At 38.4% G+C, this 26,768-nt stretch overlaps 2 protein-coding genes across 3 annotated transcripts in view; one reads left to right on the forward strand and one right to left on the reverse strand.

Annotated features, from left to right (window-relative positions):
- Positions 1 to 26,269, reverse strand: LOC137244584 (ornithine decarboxylase 1-like). The gene is made up of 8 exons (XM_067773785.1): positions 26,054 to 26,269; positions 23,091 to 23,182; positions 22,645 to 22,802; positions 9,528 to 9,651; positions 9,288 to 9,461; positions 696 to 941; positions 559 to 627; positions 1 to 490 (listed from the first exon to the last, which is right to left on the reverse strand). Exons 1-8 carry the CDS (start codon positions 26,226 to 26,228, stop codon positions 350 to 352), a joined length of 1,179 nt encoding a protein of 392 aa, XP_067629886.1. The 5' UTR covers positions 26,229 to 26,269; the 3' UTR covers positions 1 to 349.
- LOC137244591 (uncharacterized) overlaps positions 1 to 26,768 on the forward strand; it is a 154,337-nt gene that overhangs the window by 86,666 nt on the left and 40,903 nt on the right. The window lies entirely within an intron of this gene.

Here is a 26,768-nt window from a genome sequence, read left to right on the forward strand (position 1 = left end):
TTGTTCCGTGTAATTTGCTTTATCCCTTATTGTAAAAAAAAAAAAACATTTAGTCAAAATTATGTTTTGAAAATAAACAATAAAATGTCAAATTCATATATTTTGAAGCTTTCTCTTATTAGAAATAGCTTTTGTATTTTGTTGCTACGATAAAATCTCGTCAGTATTTCAAACTTGGAATCCAATACAGAATAAAGTAGTGTCGTTTAAGTATATCTGAAATGTTTGATTCTTCTATTATCATGACGGTTTGCTTTTGCTTTTCGCGCTAGTTCACCTTCTTTATTTCGACATGGTAAAAATTGTTTTAAGTTACTTCTACCAGTAACTATCAATTGTATCAAATTCGTTAAGCTGCCTTAAAATAAAGAGTCTTAGGTACCAGGAAGCCATTAAAGGGACTCGCAATCGGCACGGTGTAGGCACCCATGTTTGGAAAGGCAATCAAGTCTCCACACGATAAATTAGGCAAATATGCATTTTCAGTAATCTGAAATATTTAAAATAAATCTGTTGAAAATAACACGACACATGCAGACATATTTGAACCAAACTAACCTTGTCCAAGGCATCGCATGTCGGACCCCATATCAAAGACTTGAACTTTTGTAAATCTTCGTTTTCGTCCTGAAATTAATATATTTTAAATATTCAAATATGTACATACATATGTACTAAGTATAATAATTTATTACCAATAAATGCTCGGCTGTAATTTCCTGGTGATCATAAAGAACGCAATTGAATGATCCATATACTCCATCGTTAATATAGTACATTTTCAAATCGGTGTTCTTGTCTGTACGTATATCTCGCTTAGCGTGAATTTTACCAATTAAGGTATATGCAGAGGCAACGAAAAATCGGCCAGGTTCAGCAATTATTTCAACATTTTCATCAGGGAAATGCCTATCTATGGCTGCGTTCACAATTTTGGAAATCTACAAATAACGCAAACATAAAATACCACTAGGATAAGTGTACTATTTCAGGCGCACAAGGTTTAAATTCATAACTTTCTATAAAATGATTTTTGAATCATGCAGTTCAATAAAGTAGAATTTGACATGCCTATTGCGCGTGCGCGAGCCTCATTCACCATGCCATATTTACGGTTTGTACATGTAAGTTAACACGCTCAGCCACTGCCCATTCAACCCATTCCCACGTTCGATCCGCAACGTCAGCACATTTTGTTTCCCACCGATCGTTGCATGCGCTGCAGCGTAAGCATATTTGTATTTCATCATGAAATGCAATACCAATAATTTAATAACGCAACGCTTGTGGGAAATCAAGGCCACGGTCATTCTCACCTGTATTGTAACACACTTGCGTAAGGGTTGCGCCGCTGCCGCCGGTGCTGAGGTTTCTTTGGCAAACCGCCAAGAACGTTTGGGCAGTTGCTGTCGGGGATCCGTACAACTAAGTCGATTTGTCAGTTATATACAATCATTTTTGAATAAAGTATATTTGTTAACTTTAAATTTCAGTGCTTACTAATTTCAACTTCTTAGTTTGTTTGGAGCGAGTTGGCTCCTTAATTTTTTTAAGTGAAAGGATCTGAGATCCTTAATTGGCGCCCGAGCAGGGACCGCTTGTGAAAGTGAATATCCTTTAAGGATCAAGTAGTAAAAAAATCTGTGAAGTGAGCTTACATTGAAATAAGTAAATAAAAAAATAATACAAAAAATTTAAAAACCAAAAAGCTATAAGAGGTAAAGAACCTCATATTAGAAAAAGCAAAAATATATAGAAGCTAGCTCTTCTTAGGAAAAAACAGTGTACACGATATAACACCACTTATGAACCTAGTGGTGCTGTAAGTATAGAACTTAATCAATAATTTAATATATCTTCTTTTTTTTTCCAACGGTAACAAGGATGGAGGAACTTAAAGTGAACGTAACGAATTTAACAGGTGCCGTTAATGCCCTGCTGGAGAAGATGAAATTTTTAGAGAGACGTGTGACGGAGTTGGACCGGACCAATAATACCTTCAGCGGTCCTCCGCGTAGCGAGGCAACAGAGGAAGTGGTGGCACAAGCCCCCATGACTGAGGCCGACATTCGCGAAATATGTCGTCTGCCTGATTGCGTAAAAGAGCTTCAAGTTTTTGATGGAAGCCCTATACACTTCGTGTCCTAGGTACACTCCGTAGAAACCATCCTTGCTGACTTCTCAGTCATCAAGGGAAAACCCTTATACCGTGCTATATTACAGCACATTCGACAAAAAGTCCGCGGTACGGCGGATAACGCCCTGATTTCCTACAATATTTTTGACAACAATTGGTCAAAAATAAAGGAGTGCCTGGCTCTGCATTACGCAGATAAGCGGGATGTCCGCACTCTCGAACACCAGTTGCATCAATTGCAACAGAAAGGTGGCACTGTCGACGAGTTCTACGCTCGAGTGAACCACCTATTCAACTTGATCCTTAATAAGTTACAAACCGAATCGTACACTGAAGAAACCACGAAGGTCCTTATGGACACCTACAGAAATAGGGCGTTGGATGTATTCATCCGCGGTCTAAATGGGGAGCTCTCAAGGATGCTCCTCGTTCAACGCCCCAAGACCCTTCCAGAGGCTTATTCAGCCTGCCTGGAGTTGCAAAATGTCAACTTCAGAAACGTATCCCTTCACCCATCTCCCGGTAATAATCGCATAGTGGTCCCTATTAACAATTTAAATGAGACTAAACCTTCCTTCGATGGGAGACCACCTGTAATCCCACCCACGCCTACCTGGCGTCAACAAGATCGCAGGGCTCCATTCGATAGAAGGGAGCGTTTTTCAAGTAACTATCGTGCTCCACCCGCTACTCAGTCTACGAATCCTCCCGTCGAAAAAATGGATGCGGACCGCTCTACCCAATCGCGTGCTGTAAATTATATCAATCGCCCTAATCCATTCAAACGTGAAGCAAGATCGGAAAACCTCCCGAGGAAACAACAAAGGCTTTTCGATTCAACGACCGGAACTGATGAGGATAACACCAAGGAAGAAGAATCGACCAAGAACGAGGATGAAGGGGATTTTCTATCGGAGGGCAATCTAGCGTACCATACTTAGAGTACGAACTCTCAGATGGCCGCACCCTCGACTTCCTGATTGACACAGGGGCCAACAAAAATTTCATTAGCGAAGAAATTGCAGCTGGAGGTGATCCCGTTGAGAAAGTTTTTAATGTCCATCAGCTGGAGGAGAGATGCAGATTAGTAAAAAGATAGGTTTAAAATTTTTCAGGGATGTGGGCTTCCCTTCAAAGATAGCTTTCCTTGTCCTTCCGGGACTGAAATCCTTCGCCGGTATTATCGGCGATGATACGTTGAGAATGTTAGGGGCAGTAGTCGATAGAAAGAACAATTTCTTAAGGATAAATAGTTTCAATTTACCACTAAAGGCCAAAATCTCGAATCAGGTTAATTACTCAATGGGAAAGGACGTATCCGCTGATATAAAACAGCACGTTGATGAAGTACTGGATAAATACTCCGATCTTTTCCTCCCTCTTAATGGCAGTGAGCTCGTGGTTACAAATGTGCGAGCCGAAATACGGACCACCACCCCTGAACCTATCTACAGTAAAAGTTACCCTTATCCGGTATGTATGAGGGAAGAAGTAGACAGGCGAATGACCGAATTGCTTAATGAGGGAGTTATTAGACCTTCCAAAAGCCCTTACAACTCCCCAATATGGGTGGTGCCCAAAAAACCAAAGCCCAATGGGGAAAAACAATATAGAATGGTGATTGACTATAAGAGATTAAATGATGTCACTATCGCCGATACGTACCCTATCCCAGACATAAACTCCACCTTGTCCAGTTTAGGACAGGCCAATTTCTTCACAACTATTGGCTTAACGTCTGGCTTTCACCAGATACCTATGAAAGCGTCGGATATACCCAAGACAGCGTTCTCAACGATGAATGGGAAATACGGATTCCTACGCTTACCATTTGGTTTAAAAAATGCTCCCGCCATTTTCCAAAGGATGATCGACGACGTCCTCAAACAATATATAGGGAAAATTTGTTATGTCTACATTGACGACATAATTGTTTTTGGAAAGGACCCGGAAGAACATTTACTGAACATCGAAAAGGTATTTGCAAGGCTTCGCGAAGCAAACCTTAAGGTAAATCTGGAGAAGACCTGCTTTTTCGAAAAAGAAGTAGAATTCCTTGGGTACGTCATCACTCCCGATGGCGTTCTCGCTTACCCAAGCAAGGTCGAAGCGATTAAACTTATTTCACCACCAGAAAATCTCAAGGATTTGAAAAGCTTTTTAGGTATGACTTCCTATTACAGGAAGTTCATAAGAGACTACGCAAAAGTGGCAAAACCTCTAACCAATCTCACTCGAGGGGAGAACGCTCAAGTGAAAGCAAATTGTTTCAAAAAAGTAAAAATTGAACTTGACGACAGGGCCCTTCAGGCTTTTCATGATTTAAAACAGCTTCTTGTATCTGCTGATGTTCTTGCCTTTCCAGATTCCGAAAAACCATTTAACCTGACTACGGATGCCTCGAACTTCGCCATCGGGGCAGTCCTCTCCCAGGGAGCAGTAGGCGAGGACAAACCTATAGCTTACATTTCACGATCCTTGAATAAATGCGAAGAAAATTATGCTACTAACGAGAAAGAGCTCCTCGCTATAGTTTGGGCTCGCGATAATCTGCGGTCGTATCTATACGGTGCCAAGAAAATTAGGATATACACCGATCACCAACCACTAACTTTTTCTCTGAGTTGCAGAAACTACAATGCTAAACTTAAACGCTGGAAGGCCAGGATAGAGGAGTACAATTGTGAAATAATCTACAAACCGGGAAAATCGAATTTAGTCGCCGATGCTCTCTCTCGTCTCAAATCCGAAGTTAATGTGCTAACCGATTCTATCATTGTCCAACCTCCATCTGTTTCAGGACATGGTCCCACAAGTGCTGGACTCGAAAGAGAACCCGAAATTAACACTGCCACTCAATGCACAATGCATTCAGCTGATCAGGATAATTCGGATTTAATACCACATGTAAAGGCCCCCCTTAACGTTTTTAAAAACCAAATAATCTTCAGAGACGGTAATCGTCCACAATGCCTGGAGCATCCTTATCCGGGCTATAGCAGGCACTATGTTGCATTTCCTGAATCGGATACGGCCGCATTGGTTACTATTTTAAGGGAGTGCCTCAACCCAAATGTGATAAATGGGATAAAAATTCCTGAGATATTCCTCGCTTCACTACAAAAACGCGTTCATTAACAACTTCCGGAGGTACCGCATTAGAATAACCCAGAGGGTGGTGGAAGATGTTACGGTTCCGGACAGGAACTACGAAATAATCGAGAGGGAGCACAAACGAGCCCACAGAAATCCCCGTGAGAATAAAGCACAAATACTCGAGCAATTTTATTTTCCCGCAATGTCCAGGCAAATCAGAGATTACGTTAGGCAATGTGATACTTGCAAATTAAACAAGTACGATAGGCATCCGGCGAAACCGTTCATCCAATACACCCCAATACCAAATTATCCCTGCGAAATTCTACACGTCGACCTCTTCGAAATAGAGAAGCAAAATTATCTCAGTGCAATTGATAAATTCACGAAATTTGCCAAGCTTTTCCCAATAAAGAACAAATCTTCCGTTCACCTCTGAAGAAAGCTTACTGATCTCCTGCACTATTTCTCCGTGCCGAAAATATTAGTTATGGACAATGAGTGGGGATTTTTGACTCCCCTTGTCCTAAATTATATTCGATCCCTTGGCATAGAAATTTACCAAACTCCTACACAACGAAGCGAAACTAACGGTCAGGTTGAGCGTCTGCACTCAACGTTGATTGAAATATACCGCTGTATTTCGGTTGAATATAAGAGACTTACTCCAAAAGAACGCATTTCTATTGCAGTGGACAGATACAACAATACTGTCCACTCTGTTATCAAACGAAAACCAGCGGATGTGTTCCTCTACCGGACCTCAAGAATAAATTATCAGGAATTGGTGAATTTCCAAGAAAAACTATGGAGGATATAAAGGCCTTATTGGGGAGGGAGCAGGAGGTCAGGAATGCCAGGTTGAACGCTAAACGCACAACACCGCGTTCCTTTGAAACAGGGGAAAAGTTGCTGATTGCCAACAAACAAATAAAGGCAAAACAAAAGCCTCTTTATAAAGAAGAAACTGTCGCTGAAGACAGACACGTAACTATTGTTACCGAAAGTGGAAAAAAGTTCCACAAAATTGACGTCAAAAACGTCTAAGATAACATTGGTCAGAAGGCAACTCTTATGCTTAGATCCTTGTGACTATGAAAGCGTCACCTTGTGACCCAGGGTTTTGGGTGCAATTAACTTGCAGCCGATCTAGTCAGATATTGGTTCAATTCCTAATAACTCGATGGCTCGACTGACGACAATCGGTGTGGTTCAACTCCACCGCGAGGACTATGCTTTAATTGACGTGAAGCCACTCGTGCCCTTAGTAGGTCATTTGCAATCATCAACGCTTATGACTAAAAAGGATCACACGAACCTTCCAATGTCAGCTGGGAAAACGCCTATATTCCAATGCAAATTGAACAAAAAGAATTTTGAACCAACAGTGTGCGCACTGGAGTACATAAATTGTACACATATTATAAACACCAAATTGGTGAAGAGGAAAAAAACGCTCTCATATAAAAAAAAAAAAAAGGAGAATGGAATTCTCTTACTAGAGCGATATTAACACGAAATAAAAAAAATTGAATACTAAACCATTAACCACTAACATCTAACTATCAACCAACAAAAAAAAAAAGAAAAAAGCAAAAAAAAGGTTTTCCAAAATACTAACCATCAACACCTTCACAAGCGGTCCAAATAATTCTTTCCTTTGTCTTCATAATTCCCCAAAGTCCCCAGCAGCAACTCACTTTCTAATACTAGGTATTTAGGTTATTAATGGGAATTGGGTATATTCTATGTGGGCCACTACTCACATCACATTCAGAATTCTTATCAACTTATGTAATTAAAAGATTTGAATAAAAAATATTCCATGTAAAACCACTATTTTATAAGTTAAACTTTTCAAAATTTTTCAAACAGATCAAAACAAATGTAAATATAGTAAAACAAAAAAGAGGAAACAATTTTTAACTATTTCAAATTTCTTGTTACCTTAAAGTTACTACTATTAACTATTTTAGACGTAAGTTGACTTGTAAATTCTTATCTTGAAATTTTCTACTACAATTAAATTAAATTTTTTTACTAAGCGGGGTAATTCATAGAACTAAGTATAATTAAAATAAATCTAATCCCCGCAGCATCTGTCTCTGCGCAACCGCGCACACCTATGATGTCTTCAAAATCGATTCTCCAATCATTTCAATCCGCGATGGGTACGGCTGGATAACAAATAGATACTTCAAACTAATTGACATGATCAACCTACATATCTCGATATGAGGAAATAGCAAGTCGCCTGAAACTCGAAACATTAAAACTAAACGAAACCAACGATTTTACAGATGTTCTCTCCTACCACTTGGAGAAAGTTCAAACTCAGCTCAGTGAACTAAAAGCCCCGAAAGATAAACGGCCTAGACGCTCAATTAATTGGATAGGATCGGCTTGGAAATGGATTGCCGGTTCCCCTGACGCTTCGGACTGGGATAAAATCCTACAAGTACAGGATTCATTAATATCCAATAACAATCAACAATACAAGGTAAACTCTGAAATATTTAAAAAATCTCATGAGTTATTGCAGACTGTCAATGGCATCATAACCGCCACAAATGGAATCCGTGGGCATGATCACATTATGAAGATATCACAGGCAATCCTACACAAGGCAAGGATTCTGAGGGACGATGTCAACGAATTGGTCCAAGCCTGTCAGATGGCTAAAGCAGGGGTGGTCAACAGCAACCTGCTAGACAAAGAAGAAATCAACAGAATCATAAGCGAGATAGAGGTCCTCCCTTATAGCAATGTTATAGAAGCCATTGAGTACGGATAACCTTCCATCTACACAAACGGCACAATGCTACTCTACGTTTTCGCCATGCCTAAGGTCGCCGAAACAAGATTCAACCATCTAATCACCAGGTCAATAACAAAGAACGGTCATCGGGTGGAATTGCAATACAGTTCAGTCCTAGTTAACAAGGAGCAAACGTATGGCATCAAGGATAGTTGCACCCACCTTACAAGCGCAATGGTATGTAAGCAAGAATCATTGGACCTATTTTGAGAGGATGATTGTGTGCCACGCCTGCTTGAAGGTGGAAAAACCAGTTGCCGATATATAAGCTGGAATGACTCAACGATTGAGGCAATCAAGGAGGACACGATCCTCTTGGACAATTTCAATAAAACTATTTGGTCAGACAATACTTCCAATGAATTGAGCGGCTCATATATTCTACAACTGTACAACGAAACGGTTAGAATCGACGGTAGAAACTACTGGAGCACAAGCAGCTCAGGCATCCAAGTACTACCTCCTGTGCTGTCCACTATTACAAATGGAAGTCTCGCAGTCAACCTCAACCTTGCCCATGAGAAGACAACAGGAAACGTGAAGCTTCTTCGATACCTCAGAGGAAAAACAGACTGGTTTATCACATCGGAAATCGTGGGCTTTGCTATGTTGGTCACAGTCATTTGGTTAATTTGGAAGAGAATTACAGCAAAATTAAACATACCTACCTTGAACATTCCGGAATTGAACAAGAGCTTCCGCGGACATAGGCGCGAGGACTCACCCCAAACACCTAATCTACGGGACGCAGATCTTTAAAGGGGGAGGAGTTAACACGCTCAGCCACTGCCCATTCAACCCATTCCCACGTTCGATCCGCAACGTCAGCACATTTTGTTTCCCACCGATCGTTGCATGCGCTGCAGCGTAAGCATATTTGTATTTCATCATGAAATGCAATACCAATAATTTAATAACGCAACGCTTGTGGGAAATCAAGGCCACGGTCATTCTCACCTGTATTGTAACACACTTGCGTAAGGGTTGCGCCGCTGCCGCCGGTGCTGAGGTTTCTTTGGCAAACCGCCAAGAACGTTTGGGCAGTTGCTGTCGGGGATCCGTACAACTAAGTCGATTTGTCAGTTATATACAATCATTTTTGAATAAAGTATATTTGTTAACTTTAAATTTCAGTGCTTACTAATTTCAACTTCTTAGTTTGTTTGGAGCGAGTTGGCTCCTTAATTTTTTTAAGTGAAAGGATCTGAGATCCTTAAGTTGTATGTAAATACTCACGGTAGCAAATTTTTCATCGTCCGCTCCAGGAAACCCACCGCCAATATCAAGCAGTCTCATTTCGTAACCAAGTATTTTGCCAAATTGAAACAAATTTTTTGCTGTGATGATCGCTCGACTATAAGCTGGAAAGTCACAGCAGCCCGAGCCAACATGAAAGCTAACTCCAATTACCTAATTGGTGTTATTATAATCTTAGTTATAAAAAAAGGTTTTTTTTCTTTGTATTGCGTTACTTACAGCGAGACCTAAACTTTTAGCTAAAAGTATTAAGGCAGCAGCATCAGCTTCAGCATCGCAGCCAAATTTGTCTCCCAGTGGGCATTGGGCTTCTTTCGCTTCTGATCGGAAACGGATTACCAAACTAAAAATAAAACAAGTATGGAAGTCTAAGTTCGGGTGAAACCGAACCTTACATACCCAGCTGTACACTTGAAATGCTGCTGTTGTTTGTTTTGTGGGCTTAATAGTGTTACAAGTCTGCGCAATAATACATATACATATGGTTCTATTCTGAACTAATTTTTCTTCGGGTCATGGCTCCCGAACCATAGAAAATTGCTTAGTAATAAAAGGGGCGGTGACACGCCCATTTTTTTACATTTGAAGTGTTTCCTATTTATTGTTATAAATTCACTTGGGAAAGGAAATGCCATTGATATAAAGCTCTTTTTTGCAAAGATAAAGCTCATTTTATTCGTCCACGACCCTCTTAAAAATCTTTTATATAAAAGTGGGCGTGGTCCTTAACCGATTTCGTTAATTTTTCTTCAAAGCATTCCTTACAGTAAAGGCAACCTCTCTGCCGAATTTTGTTACGATAGGTTTAACGATTTTTTTGTAAAATTTATTTTATCACAAGTGGGCGGTGCCACGCCCATTTAAAACATCTTTTTAAAATTTTTATCAAGAGTCTCAATATCAGTCAACACGTCAAATTTCAACATTCTAGGTGTATTATTTACTAAATAATCAGGTTTTTGTGTTTTCCAAAATGTTATATATATAAAAAGTGGGCGTGGTTATCATCCCATTTCACTCATTTTCAATACCAATGCATTGTGGGTCAAGATAAGCTCGTGTACAAAATTTGGTGAAGATATCTCAATATTTACTGAAGTTATCTCGCTAACGGACGGACGGATAGACGGCATGATGGCTCAATCATATTTTACCGATACTGATGATTTTGATACATGGAAGTATATATCTATCTCGAATCCTTCATACCTGTACAACCAACCGTTATCCAATAAAAGTTATAATACCCTGTGTACAAGTACAGCTGGGTATAATGATAGAAAGTGGATTTACATTTCGTTAGCTTGATTTAAAAAGATCCTAACCAACTTTAAACTTTTACAGAAAAAGCAAAAACTATGTATTAACATTGCTATAGTTGTGCTGGAACCAAAGAGCATAAATATAATAAGAGCCGTCACTCGTTATTTTTTAGGCATTTACTCGATGTAAACTGTGAGGTAGTCGCTACTCTTTTTTTGGGCGAGATGTTTATAAATGTCTTCTATACCTTTTCATGGGGTATTTGTGTTTATTTTTCCGACTGTATTTAATTAACTATTTAATTCTCTTTCCAAAAAACACGTTTGCATAAAGTGACAACACCGCATGGATAAATGGGAGGCAATTCAAAAAGGTCCCTCATAAAACAAAAGTAGCGATGACCTCACGGTTTACATCGAGTAAATGCCTAAAAAATAACGAGTGACGGCTCTTATTATATTTATCCTCTTTGCTGGAACAATCACATTCATCAAAAGCCATGCCTTTGTTGTTGTGCAACCAAAGAGGATAAATATAATAAGAGAGGTTACTCGTTACTTTGCGTAATGTTATTCGTTAGGGTACTCGCAGGTTTTTTTTTTGGGCGAGATGTGCATAAATGTCTTCTATACATTTCTTGGGGTATTTGTGTTTATTTTTCCAACTTTATTTATTTAAGTAATTAATTAATTCTCTATCCAAAAATAACATTTGCATAAGGTGCCTACACGGCATGGACAAATGCGAGACAATTAAAAATGTCCCTCACAGAAAACATTAGACATCATTTTTTTTTCGATTTCCAGCGAGTTACTCGCCACTCGTAGCAGACTGGTGGCTCTTATTTATTTATTCCCTTTGACCAAATGTTATTTTTGGAAAGAGAATTAATTAATTAATTAAATAAAGTTGAAAAAATAAACACAAATACCCCACGAAATTTATAGAAGACATTTATGCACATCTCGCCAAAAAAAAAAATTTTAAAGTACACCCTAAGTCACATTCCTGCTTGTTCGCAAATTTTAGTAACTTCCCGTGGATAAAGAACCTTGAAAGATGGAAAATAGTTCAGAAGCTGCTGACGATACAACATCAGGGAAAAGAAATGTCGCTTGGTCGCGTCAGACACGTGAGATTTAAAAAACTGGCCCGAATGTAGAAATTTGCGCCCGATTCAAGTATCTTCCCGGTGAACTAGCGATTTAAAACTTTAAAAAGTTCATACGATATTGGGAATCTTGGCATCAGTGACTTGAAATTCAAAATGCGGTTCAGAGGCCACATGACACATGTGGCAAAAAGTTTAGCCAGGTGTCGCACGGATCTAGATATTTAGGAAAATCGTACAGATCAGACTGAATATTGAGATCAATTTTTAAGAGACTTCCCATTGTGCTACACACTTAATATCTCGTATGCACATGAGATGGAAATGAAAGAGCAGATGAGCTAGCTAAAAAAGCCCTATTCGTCGAAACTTGTACCGTAGACGTCGCAATCAAAAAGGCAACAGTTGCACATAATCGACCTAACAGGAAATACGTCTATGGGTGCATGATGGATATTCTGACTGGCACTGACTTCTAGCATCACATACCCTTAAAAAAAAAGACTCGTCAGTGATAGCAAATGTAGGAAGTGCGTGTTGCTGAAGGAAGCGATCGAACACTGCGCTAGCCATGATAAAACTTCAGCTATTAGGAGTGACTCTGTTATCGGATCTAGAAGCAGCAACTGACATAGGTCCTAAAAAGCTTATATTAATCGCCAAGAAGGCATAGTTTTTTTCAACATAGCGCCTGGTGTTAGATGTATTCCTCAACTTCATTCAGTATGTGTAAGCTCCTCACGGACCGGCCAAATCAACTTAACTTACTCTTGAGCTACAAACATGCAACCTCATACATAGCTCAAAGAGATTCCGCTAGGTTGCACATGTTTCGATTTTTATATAAGATAGAAGCATGAACCAATAAACAGATCGCGCATTAAAAAATGAGAGAGCACAAAATCATAGTTAGCTGTGAAATAAATTTCCTCGTCGTGACGTCACGCTTTTGACAACATGTTTTATTGCTGACCCAGTGTTCAGACTTTATTCCATTCGGAGTATTTTGCTCCGCTCTTACCTCCTACTACATTTATTATCTCAAAGGTTTATTTGGGTCGAGTTGAAAACTAAATCGTATTTCTACCTAATATCTTTTGGTTGAAGTTTTGTTATATACGTATGAAAAGCTGATTGTTTACAATTGACGATTGGATGAAATGACGTGAATTCATTTTTCGTGTCTTGAGACATATTTCTTCACATTCTACTCACAGTTTTTGTACTTTTTTCGTACGGAATAAGAATAGAAGGAGTAAAATGTAAGCAAAAAATGTGTCGGGGCGCGATCTGTAAATCCTGCCAAAATTCGACGTGCTGTATGTTCTTGAAGTTTTATATAAAAATTAAGTACGTTGAGTCAGTGAGGCTAGCTAACCCAGTTTTGCGATAACAGTTGCCAATTGGGGGGCACCAAGCGAGGTCAAATCTTCCTCCAACTATCTCTCCCAACTCAGTGAAGGTCTTTTCTTTCCTCTGTTTACAAACTGCCGGAGCGTGTTCGTCCATCCGCATAACATGCCCCACCTAACGAAGCCTTTGGATTTTTAATCGCTGCACTATCGTCACGTCTGCGTAAAGATCATATAGCTCATTATTATACCTCCTTCGATACTCGCCATCGACATCACGCATAGGACTATAAACCTTCAGGAGAACTTTTCTCTCCAAGAGCCATCTCATCTTCTCTCGACACCTTCCATGATTCCGAGCCATACATCAGGACCGGTATGATGAGTGACTTGTAGAGCGAGAATTTTGTTCGTCGAGAGAGGACTTTACTTTTCAATTGCCTAAAGAAGCACTTGTTGGCAAGAGTTATTCTCCGTTTGATTTCTAGGCCGACATTGTTTTTGCTTTTAATGCTGCTTCCAAAATGAACGAAATTCTTCACAATCTCGAATTTATATCCGTCAACAGTGAGCTACAAAGGCCGCAATGACAACAAGTACTTCATCTTGTCCAAATTTACTGCAAGACCCACTTTTTTTTTTGCTTCTTTATCTTATACCAACTCTTCGCCTCCCTGTTTGAACAGCCCGGCGGGTATCCCGCCATTACTTGGCACCTTGTGATTTATTAGCCGTGATATTGGATGCCGGGGAGTGTTTTTCATCATCGGCGATCGGGGTATCGGGTTCGTCTTCCCCCACACTCTGTACGTCAGTTACCAGGTCGCCATTGTCGTTCCTACAGGAATTTGTCCCGGTCTTCAAACCCTAGGTCATTAAAAGAGCATGAAATATGTATGGTAAACCGAAAATAATAATAATAATATTTTTTCGCGATAAATATCCGGGGGGATAGAATGTGGTGTGTTAATGGGAGCATTAATTGATCATCCTACACGTTTTAGGCCGACTCCATGTGCATCTGATAAGGCAGATAACTTTTTTGCTGAGATACATTTCATGGCAAAAACACAATCGAAAGGTTTGTCAAGCCACCAAATCAATTTGATGTTAGTTGTTCGCCCGCCTTCAAAAAGGAAGGCAAATATACTCCGAAAATTTAATTTTTACTCCGGCGTAGTCGTTTACTCAGGTAACAGTTTTAAATACTCCGAACACTGGTAGTGAAACATGAGAGACATGTAAAAAATCGAAAAATTTCAAAAGCGCTACGTCATCAAACTTTTTTTCAAATTCGATAACAAATACAACAATTCCGGAATGTTGGATCTTAGCTCATTCGATTATGAGATAGAAGCGTGAAATTTTAAAAATACAGTAGTCGCTGTTTAGTAATTAGAATGTCAAGAAATTTGAATAAACTTGTTCCATACATTACACGATCTGATTTTAGAGTAGAAAATTCTAATTTCTGAGCGTATTTTGTTTTTTTTTTTTGTTGCAAAGTATACATAAACAGACGAATCCACAATTCATTCATGTTACGCTCGGTAGTCGTTGGATTTTCCTCGCGGTTCTGTGCGTTTTTTGTTAGTTTTTGTGTGAAATTCGATACGCGTGAACGTGTTTTGGAATTTTTTGTTTAAAAGTTATAGTAATTCGCTGAAATGCCAAATAAACATAAGAAAAATACTTTGTCCTTGGAAACCAAAGTTCAGATCTTGGAAAAGCTTGACAAAGGTGTTCAAGGGAAGCGGTTAGCCCTAGAATTTGATGTGGCGCCATCTGCAATCAGCTATATCAAATCAAATAAGTCATCAATTTTTACCTATCATGAGGCTAACGAAAAATCATTGCACATCGCTGAATATTAGTTATGAAGTTTTTGATTAATTTTTGGCTTTTTTAATGTATTTCTATCGATCTTTTATGTATTTTTAATGAAAAAATATATTTATTGTAATTGGAGTTTTTGTTTTTTGGATCTTTTTTTGATTTAGCGTATATATACATATATGTATATTTAATAAAACAAAAACATGTGATGTGTATTGTATTATGTTTTGTCGTTTTTATGAACAAAATTGAATAATAACAATTTCATTGTAGTTTATTTAATGCAAATTGACTTAATTTTTAAGGTTTTATACAAATAAAAAAACGTCGAGGAATTAGAATTTTTCAGAAAACAAGAAACAAGTGGTTCTAATTTGTGAGCGTCTACTGTATTTTATATATTATAGGCCAAAAAGAGGTGCAATATCAATAAAAAAAATTCGAGTCTCACGGTTTGAGGTATTTAGGAAAATCGCATGGAAGGGTGGGGGAATCTTGCGATCTATTTTTATCTATTATATAAATAGGCAAGTTGAAATTTTCGCGCCCCTTTTACGGCCAAACTATAACTCTAAGTTATAAACAATTAGACATTTATCGATATATCAGTAAGAGGTGAGTGTTTTGCTTTTGTAATAGTAAACAGAAACGCCCCACATATAACTTAAAGTATCGGAGAACATGTAACATCATATAGAAATGCACACACTCTGCTCTTTTGTTTGGAAATAAAGTACCAAAGACAACAAACATGACCAAATGCGTAATTATACTCAGCTGAGCAGAGCTCACAGAGTATATTAACTTTGTTCGCATAACGGTAATCCGTAACGGCATAAACTAATCGAGATAGATATAGACTTCTATATATCAAAATGAGCTGGGCGAAAAAAGAAATTCATTTAGCCATGTCCGTCCGTCCATCCGTCCGTCCGTAAACACGATAACTTGAGTAAATTTTGAGGTATCTTGATGAAATTTGGTATGTAGGTTCCTGGGCGCTCATCTCAGATCGCTATTTAAAATGTGACGAAATCGGATTACAACCACGCCCACTTTTTCGATATCGAAAATTTCGAAAAACCGAAAAAGTGCGATAATTCATTACCAAAGACGGATAAAGTGATGAAACTTGGTAGGTGCGTTGACTTATGACGCAAAATAGAAAATTAGTAAAATTTTGGACAATGGGCGTGGCACCGCACAATTTTAAAAGAAGGTAATTTAAAAGTTTTGCAAGCTGTAATTTGGCAGTCGTTGAAGATATCATGACGAAATTTGGTAGGCACGTTACCTATACGCGTTACTATATGTGTGCTGAATAAAAATCAGAGAAATCGGATGACGAAAACGCCCACTTTAAAAAAAAATTTTTTTTAAGTAAAATTTTAACAAAAAATATAAAATCTTTACAGTATATAAGTAAATTATGTCAAAATTCAACTCCAGTAATGATATGGTGCAACAAAATACAAAAATAAAAGAAAATTTCAAAATGGGTGTAACTCCGCCCTTTTTCATTTAATTCTTCTAGAATACTTTTAATGCCATAAGTCGAACAAAAATTTACCAATCCTTGTGAAATTTGGTAAAGACGTAGATTCTATGACTATAACTGTTTTCTATGAAAATAGGCGAAATCGGTTAAAGCCACGCCCAGTTTTTATACACAGTCGGCCGTCTGTCCTTCCGCTCGGCCGTTAACACGATAACTTGAGCAAAAATCGATATATCTTTACTAAACTTGGGCCACGTACTTATCGGAACTCACTTTATCTTGGTATAAAAAATGGCAAAAATCCGACTATGACCACGCCCACTTTTTCGATGTCGAAAATTACGAGAAAATGAAAAAAATGCCATAATTCTATACAAAATAAGATAAAAGAGATGAAACATGATAATTGGATTGGTTTATTGACGCAAAATATAACTTTAGAAAAAACTTTGTAAAATGGGTGTGACACCTACCATATTAAGTAGAAGGAAATGAAAAAGTTTTGCAGGGGGAAATCAAAAGCCCTTGGAATCTTGGAAGGAATACTGATCGTGGTATTACATATATAAATAAATTAGCGGTGCCCGACAGATGATGTTCTGGGTCACCCTGGTCCACATTTCGGTCAATATCTCGAAAACGCCTTCACATATACAACAAAAGCCACTTCCTTTTAAAACCCTCATTAATACCTTTAATGTGATACCCATATCGAACAAACGCATTCTAGTCACCCTTGGTTCACCTTTATGGCGATATATCGAAAAGGCGTCCACCTATAGAACTAAGGCCCACACCCTTTTAAAATACTCATTAACACCTTTCATTTGATACCCATATCGTACAAACACATTCTAGAGTCACCCCTGGGCCACCTTTATGGCGATATCACGAAAACGCGTCCACCTGTAGAACTAAGGACCACGCCCTTTTAAAATATTTATTATTAACACCTTTCATTTGATACCTATATCGTACAAACACATTCTAGAGTCACCACTAGTCCACCTTTATGACGATATCTCGAAAAGGCGTCCACCTATAGACGTACGGACCACTCCCTTTTAAAATACTAATTAACACCTTTCATTTGATACCCATATCGTACAAACACATTCTAGAGTCACCCCTGGGCCACCTTTATGGCGATATCACGAAAACGCGTCCACCTGTAGAACTAAGGACCACTCCCTTTTAAAATATTTATTATTAACACCTTTCATTTGATACCCATATAGTACAAACACATTCTAGAGTCACCCCTGGTCCACCTTTATGACGATATCTCGAAAAGGCGTCCACTTATAGAACTAAGGCCCACTACGTTTTAAATAATCATTAACACCTTTCATTTGATACCCATATCGTACAAACACATTCTAGAGTCACCCCTGGTCCACCTTTATGACGATATCTCGAAAAGGCGTCCTCCTATAGAACTAAGGCCCAATGCGTTTGAAATAATCATTAACACCTTCCATTTGATACCCATATCGTACAAACACGTTATAGAGTCACCCCTGGTCCTCCCTTATGGCGATATCTCTAAAAGGCGTCGACCTATAGAACTAAGGCCCACTCTCTTTTAAAATACTCATTAACACCTTTAATTTGATACCCATTTCGTACAAACACATTCTAGAGTCACCCCTGGTCCACCTTTATGGCGATATCACGAAAACGCGTCCACCTGTAGAACTAAGGACCACTCCCTTTTAAAATATTTATTATTAGCACCTTTCATTTGATACCCATATCGTACAAACACATTCTAGAGTCACCCCTGGTCCACCTTTATGACGATATCTCGAAAAGGCGTCCACCTTTAGAACTAAGGCCCACTACGTTTTAAATAATCAATAACACCTCCCATTTGATACCCATATCGTACAAACACATTCAAGAGTGGCGATATCTCGAAAAGGCATCGACATATAGAACTAAGGCCCACTCCCTTTTAAAATACTTATTAACACCTTTCATTTGTTACCCATATCGTACAAACGCATTCTAGAGTAACCCGTGGTCCACCTTTATGGCGATATCTCGAAAAGGCGTCCACCTTTAGAACTAAGGCCCACTCCATTTTAAAATACTCATTAACACGTTTCATTTGTTACCCATATCGTACAAACGCATTCTCGACTCACCCCTGGTTTACCTTTATGGCGATATCTCGAAAAGGCGACCACCTATTGAACTAAGGCCCACTCCCTTTTAAAATACTGATTAACACCTTTCATTTGATTCCCATATCGTAAAAGCGCATGCTAGAGTCGCCCCTGGTCCGCCTTTATGGCGATACCTCGAAAACGCGTCCATCTATAGAACTAAGGATCACTCCCTTTTAAAACACTCATTGCCTCCTTTCAATTGATACCCATATCGTACAAACGCATGCTAGAGTCACCCCTGGTCCGCCTTTATGGTGATATCTCGAAAACGCGTCCACCTATAGAACTAAGGCCCACTCCCTTTTAAAATACTCATTAACACCTTTCATTTGATACCCATATCGTACAAACACATTCTAGAGTCACCCCTGGTCCACCTTTATGGCGATATCTTGAAAAGGCGTCCACCTATAGAACTAAGGCCCACTCCCTTTTAAAATACTCATAACACCTTTGATACCCATATCGTACAAATGCATTCTAGAGTCACCCGTGGTCCACCTTTACGGTGATATCTCGAAAAGGCGTCCACCTTTAGAACTAAGGACCACTCCCTTTTAAAATACTCATTAACACCTTTCATTTGTTACCCATATCGTACAAACGCATTCTCGAGTCACACCTGGTCTACCTTTATGGCGATATCTGGAAAAGGCGACCACCTATTGAACTAAGGCCCACTCCCTTTTAAAATACTGATTAACACCTTTCATTTGATTTCGATATCGTACAAACATATTCTAGAGTCACCCCTGGTCCACCTTTATGGCGATATCTTGAAAAGGCGTCCACCTATAGAACTTATTACTATACTTGTTAACACCTTTCATTTAATACCCATATCGTACAATCACATTCTAGAGTCACTCCTGGTCCACCCTTATGGCGATATCTCGAAAAGGCGTCCACCTATAGAACTAAAGCCCACTTCGTTTTAAATAATCATTAATACCTTTCATTTGATACCCATATCGAACAAACGCATTCTAGTCACCCCTGGTCCACCTTTATGGCGATATCTCGAAAAGGCGTCGACCTATAGAACTAAGGCCCACTCCCTTTTAAAATACTTATTAACACCTTTCGTTTGATACCCATATCGTACAAACACATTCTAGAGTCACCCCGGCCCACCTTTATGTCGATATCTTGAAAAGGCGTCCACCTATAGAACTAAAGCCCACTCCCTTTTAAAATACTCATTAACACATTTCATTTGATACCTATATCGTACAAACACATTCTAGAGTCACCCCTGGTCCACCTTTTTTGGCGATATCACGAAAACGCGTCCACCTGTTGAACTAAGGACCACTCCCTTTTAAAACACTTATTTGCAACTTTCGTTTGATACCCATATCGTATAAACGCATTCTAGAGTCACCCCTTGGCAACCTTTATGGCGATATCACGAAAACGCGTCCACCTGTTGAACTAAGGACCACTACCTTTTAAAACACTTATTAACACCTTTCATTTGATTCCCATATCGTACAAACGCATGCTAGAATTACCCCTGGTCTACTTTTATGTAGATATCTGGAAAAGGCGTCCACCTATAGAACTAAGGGCCATTCCCTTTTAAAACCCTCATTAGTACCTTTAATTTTATACCCATATCGTACAAACGCATTCTAGTCACCCGTGGTCCACCTTTATGGCGATATCTTGAAAAGGCGTCCACCTATAGAACTAAACCCTGGTCTACTTTTATGTAGATATCTCGAAAAGGCGTCCACCTATAGAAATAAAGGCCATTCCCTTTTAAAACCCTAATTAGTACCTTTAATTTGATACCCATATCGTACAAACGCATTCTAGTCACCCCTGGTCCACCTTTATGGCGATATCTTGAAAAGGCGTCCACCTATAGAACTAAGGCCCACTCCCTTTTAAAATACTCATTAACACCTTCCATTTGATGCCCATATCGTACAAACACATTCTAGAGTCACCCCTGGTCCACCTTTATGGCGATATCACGAAAACGCGTCCACCTGTAGAACTAAGGCCCACTTCCTTTTAAAATACTCATTAACACCTTCCATTTGATATCCATATCGTACAAACACATTCTAGAGTCACCCCTGGTCCACCTTTATGGCGATATCACGAAAACGCGTCCACCTGTAGAACTAAGGGCCATTCCCTTCTAAAACCGTCATTAGTACCTTTAATTTGATACCCATATCGTACAAACGCATGCTAGAGTCACCCTTGGCCTACTTTTATGTAGATATCTCGTAAAGGCGGCCACCTATTGAACTAAGGCCCACTCCCTTTTAAAATCCTCATTAACAACTTTCATTTGTTACCCATATCGTACAAAAACATTCTCGAGTCACCCCTGGTCAACCTTTATGTCGATATCTCGAAAAGGCGTCCACCTATAGATCTAAGGCCCATTCCCTTTTAAAATACTCATTAACACCTTTCATTTGATACCCATATCATACAAACGCATTCTAGATTGACCCCTGGTCTACTTTTATGTCGATATCTCGAAAATGCGACCACCTATAGAACTAAGGCCCACTCCCTTTTAAAATACCCATTAACACCTTTCATTTGTTACCCATATCGTACAAGCGCATTCTAGTGTTACCCCTGGTCCACCTTTATGGCGATATCTCGAAAAGACGTCGACCTATAGAACTAAGGCCCACTCGCTTTTAAAATACTTATTAACACCTTCCATTTCCATTTGATACCCATATCATACAAACGCATTCTAGAGTCACCCCTGGTCTACTTTTATGTCGATATCTCGAAAAGGCGTCGACCTATACAACTATGGCCCACTCGCTTTTAAAATACTTATTAACACCTTCCATTTGATACCCATATCATACAAACGCATTCTAGAGTCACCCCTGGTCTACTTTTGTGTCGATATCTCGAAAATGCGACCACCTATAGAACTAAGGCCCACTCGCTTTTAAAATACCCCTTAGCACCTTTCATTTGATACCCATATCGTACAAACACATTATAGAGTCACCCCTGGTCTACTTTTATGTCGATATCTCGAAAAGGCGTCCACCTATAGAACTAAGGCCCATTCCCTTTTTAAATACTCATTAACACCTTTCATTTGATACCCATATCGTACAAACACATTCTAGAGTCACCCGTGGTCCACCTTTATGGCGATATCTCGAAAAGGCGTCCACCTATAGAACTAAGGATCACTCCCTTTTAAAACACTCATTGCCTCCTTTCATTTGATACCCATATCGTAAAACGCATGCTAGAGTCACCTCTGGTACGCCTTTATGGCGATATCTCGAAAACGCGTCCACCTATAGAACTAAGGACCACTCCCTTTTAAAATACTTATTAACACCTTTCATTTGATACCCATATCGTACAAACGCATGCTAGAGTCACCGCTGGTCTACTTTTATGTCAATATCTCAAAAAGGCGACCACCTATTGAACTAAGGCCCACTCCCTTTTAAAATACTTATTAACACCTTTCATTTGATACCCATATCGTAAAAACGCATTCTAGAGTCACCCCTGGTCCACCTTTATGGCGATATCTCGAATAGGCGTCCACCTATAGAACTAAGGCCCACTCCCTTTTAAAATACTCATTAACACCTTTCATTTGATACCCATATCGTACAAACGCATGCTAGAGTCATCCCTGGTCCAACTTTATGGCGATATCTCGAAAAGGCGTCCACCTATAGAACTAAGGATCACTCCCTTTTAAAATACACATTGCCTCCTTTCATTTGATACCCACATCGTACAAACATATTCTAGAGTCACCCCTTGTCCACCTTTATGGCGAAATCCCGAAATGGCGTCCACCTATAAAACTATGGCCCACTCCCTTTTAAAATACTCTTTAATACCTTCCATTTGATATCCATGTCATACAAACACATTCCAGGGTTGCCCTAGGTTCATTTTCCTACATGGTGGTTTTCCTTTATTTTGTCTCCAAAGCTCTCAGCTGAATATGTAATGTTCGGTTACACCCGAACTTAGCCTTCCTTACTTGTTATATCTGTTATGATTCGTGTATTCAAAAATTTGTATTTTTTCCTAACCCTGAACCTGGTTGTTACCAAACGAATCAATAACTTACTTGGATTCAGGATAGTGCTCGAAAATCTTGTAGATTTCATACTCTGTGTCCACCGTGCTCGACATAACTTTTTTCTCTTTAGCATATTGGAGATGTTTCACGGGCTTACATGGATTCGCAAAGATAATGTGCTCGGGACTGGCACCCGCTTCAAGTGCCTTAAAAAAATGTGTTGGGTGCTCGTTTAGTTAGTAGTTCATTTACATATATATATATTTATACATATCGTTGTGTGACAGTTGAAACTCATTAGGTGCAGTCAAAACGAATTTGAGATACACTTTTTTCATTTGTAGATTTTGATGAAGTTTGTGGATAACATGTTCAGTCTCATAAAGGCCTTTTCGTTTAATTTGCGACCTTATTAATTTGTTTAATCAAACAACGGGGATTTCCAAAAACATACCTTAACGAGGCTTATCTGTCATCACACGATATATACTCACAAGTTTTATTTCATTTTTTGAAGCACAATCAAATCCGGTACCCAGGTCTGCGAGCTCCCTTACAATTAACGCATCGTCATTGCACTTCACAGCTAAAAGTAAGCAATATTAAAAAGATGTAAAGTTTAATAGTACCATAGAGAAAACAATCTTCATTGTTTTTTTAAGAAGCCAGCTAGCTCCCGCAAAGTCAAGAAATTTTGCAAAGTCTTTCCTCATAAAGGTGACCTTCTTTTATTTTTAGAAACTTTGCCAATCGACGAAAGCTATGAAGCATGTGGCCGGTAACCGTGCCAAGGAGATGAAAATTGAACCTTACTTAGCAGATTACCGTTAATTTCGCCCTATTCCATTACTAAATTCCGCCAACATCATATTTTCTACCATATATTATAGTCATGGCAGGGCAACATACATACATACATACAAAAACATAAATTCCATGTACCTATTTTGTTTAAGTAATTTTCTAACCTATTGTTAAAATCCTACTGCGCCACAAGTATCAATCAGCTGATTTCCGGACATCGACTGTATGGTTTCGCCATGACCATGTGTAGTTTATGTCAGGCTGAATAAAATACAAATAAAAAGCTTTCGAAAAACCCCTTTTTACTCTAAATTTTATTATTCTGTTAATAACTTAAATTTATTTATAATTAAAGTAATTTGGGGTTAATTATTTATGATAAATTTTTCGACCTTCACCTACTGTAACATAAACTATTTCTGATTAAAAATTATTTTCTAATTTTTAGTTCTGTTAGCTTGAAAGGTTTTCTTTTTAGCTTTTGCTAACTACTATTTATTTACAGAAATACTGAAAGCTTTTTATTTGTATTTTATTCAGCCTTATATAAACTACATTTAGCATGGCAGACGATGGCCGGAAATCAGCTTATTGATACTTCTTTATCTGATTTGACATTACAACTTGTGGCGTAGTACGTTTTCAACAATAAGTTAGAAAATTACTTTAACAAAATACATGGAATTAATATTTTTATATGTATGTTGTTTGGAATAAATTATTTATGGTAAGTTATTCGAACTTCAACTACTGTAATATAAACTGTTTGTGATTAACAATTATTTTCTAATTTTTATTTCGGTTAGCTACAAGAGGGTGGTTGTTTAGTTTTTTCACAGTTTTTTTTTATTCTTAATATTTTAGTTCTTGTTTTTGTGCTGGTTTCAATTCTACCAGCTACACGAAATTTCGAAAAGTCATAAAGTCAGTTGGCCTTATGGCCACAAGCTAAATTGGCCTTGTGTTCGCTGACTTTATGTTATTCCACCATCAAATAATTGCATCGGTCCTGATACGTGTGCAAAGTTTCAATTAACCTTTAATTGGTCATAAGGTTAAGTGACCTTATGTCACTCCGGCATTAAAATATTATGTTGTGATTAGTCCTTGATACATGTGTAAAGTTTCGACTGACCTTAATGTCCATAGAAGTGTTCATGAGGTTACTTGACCGTATATCCGTCAAATTTAAATCACCCCACCTTCAAATTATTTAATTTTCTTCGTTTCGCTAGGTTAAAATTGACCTTATGGCCACTTAAAATTGTCATTAGGTCAATTGAACTTGTGTCCATTGACCGTATGTCACCGCACTATCAAATTATTGCGTTATCATCGGTCTTTGCTTTGATAAATGTACAAACATTATAAATTGTCCGTTAAAAGTGGATCAAAATCGAGTTCAAATGAGTCGGTTACTTCCAAACAAACAAACAATCAAATAAACATACGGGTGATGCTAATATAAGGGTGTTAAAAAGGGTTTCTTTGCTTTCCTGAAAAATTGTGATTGCTCTAAAACTAGCTCAAATTGTGACCAAAAATATGTGGTATAATATGATAGTCAAAATATATTGTTGTTCTAGCAGTGGCAAGATATCCAATTCGACAATCCCTCTCTCATTGTCCTATTACCATGCCCTTTATCAAGGCTCTTCGGTGGATATTTCTCAAGGCATATACATAGTTTATAATGCGGGCGATGTTGAGAAAAAGTATACCCCAAAGTCTGCAGTATGTGGCATGTTAAGAAAAAGTGTATCTTCAAGTCTGCAGTGTGTGGTACGACGCCCGTGCTGCAAAGGCAAGGATGTTATATTTCTCAAGGTCTTTAGTTTGCCACGTGTGGCAGGATGCCACCTTCAATGGCCTGCCAATGTTAAAAGCGCATATAAAGTGTATAGCCGGGGGATTCCCCTTCTACGAAGGGCATACGAATAATCGTGCCTATTGGCTGACCTGCGCAGCTGCAGGGTAGTTTAAATGCCGCCGGACATGTGTTCTGTCCTGCATAACATATTTACAAATACTAATAGAAATTTTCTATATATTAATATCTGTAGTGAGCTTGCTATTTATTTTTAACAACGCAGCGTTAGGCATCATAGAAAAGTAACGTGAACGTAGATATATAAAAGAAAGGCGCATTAAAATTACAAATATTGTTAAAGCATTTTTATATGATTATCTTTATAGAAATTCATCAAGTACGCATCTTTCCTTAAATTCTATGACGTCATCTTCTAAGATTAATAAAATCATTTAAGCTCTGCAGCCGTATGGTCAATTACGATGACGGATCCGGCTTGAAAAAAAATGTTTGTGCTTCCTATATTTCTGGTTTGCAGCAACGTTTTTTTTATCTTTTCTCTAGATACCAGCTGCAAGTGACTTTAAGATTTTTGGCGACTCTGTATTGGTGGTGTCTTCATGAATAGAAAGTACGAGAACATTATAAAAGGTTAGCATAGAGTCCAAGGTTTTGGTCTTCTTGACAGTTGAGGCGTACTGCTATCGACGTGAATATCAAATGATTTGTAAATAGTGAATAGTGTGGAATTGGAATGTCTACGGCGTACTCAACTTCCGGTCCCTTCTTGAGCAGCACTTGGTCAAATAACATACCGTATCTTAAAGTCTAACTATGTCTCACCGTAGTATGGCTTAATACGCGGCATGTACTTCATCCAGGTTTTATATTTTTTTGCTAACGTTGAAAGATCGCAAATATTTAAGGCTTCTTCCATCTCTTCTAAGTCGACCTCACTAACAATTTTCTTTAGGTCTAACTTTTCTTCGTACGTGTTAATTTTGCCAAATGCGTACATATTTAGCTAGTAGTTTCTCTTTTCCAACTTCACCACATAAATTTCAGATTAGAACTGATTAATTTTATTATTGATTCATATACAAAGTATTATTTACTTAAAGCTATTCTTATCATTTAAATACATCTTAAGCGAGTAAATATTTGTTTTAAGAAACCCATCAGGAACTTTAAGGTTACATCGCTAAAATTAGGTAATTTCTTTTGTCCAAAAGTTTACCATAAATAACTTATGTGCTTTTCAAAAATGCCTATTGCGTCAAAAATAAATAAATACACCGGCGGAGAAAATAAAAAAGGTTGTGGGTACATTTTACAAGACCCATATAAGTATATGAATGTACGGTGCAGTGCAATAACGCCCGGGACGTCCGCGGGCACTATTTCTAAAAAAAACAAGTAAGGAAGGCTAAGTTCGGGTGTAACCGAACATTACATACTCAGCTAAGTGCTATGGAGACAAAATAAGGGAAAATCACCATGTAGGAAAATGAACCTAGGGTAACCCTGAAATGTGTTTGTATGACATGTGTATCAAATG

Source organism: Eurosta solidaginis, chromosome 3 (assembly GCF_040869045.1).
Source record: "Eurosta solidaginis isolate ZX-2024a chromosome 3, ASM4086904v1, whole genome shotgun sequence".
Classification (NCBI taxonomy): Eukaryota; Metazoa; Arthropoda; class Insecta; order Diptera; family Tephritidae; genus Eurosta; species Eurosta solidaginis.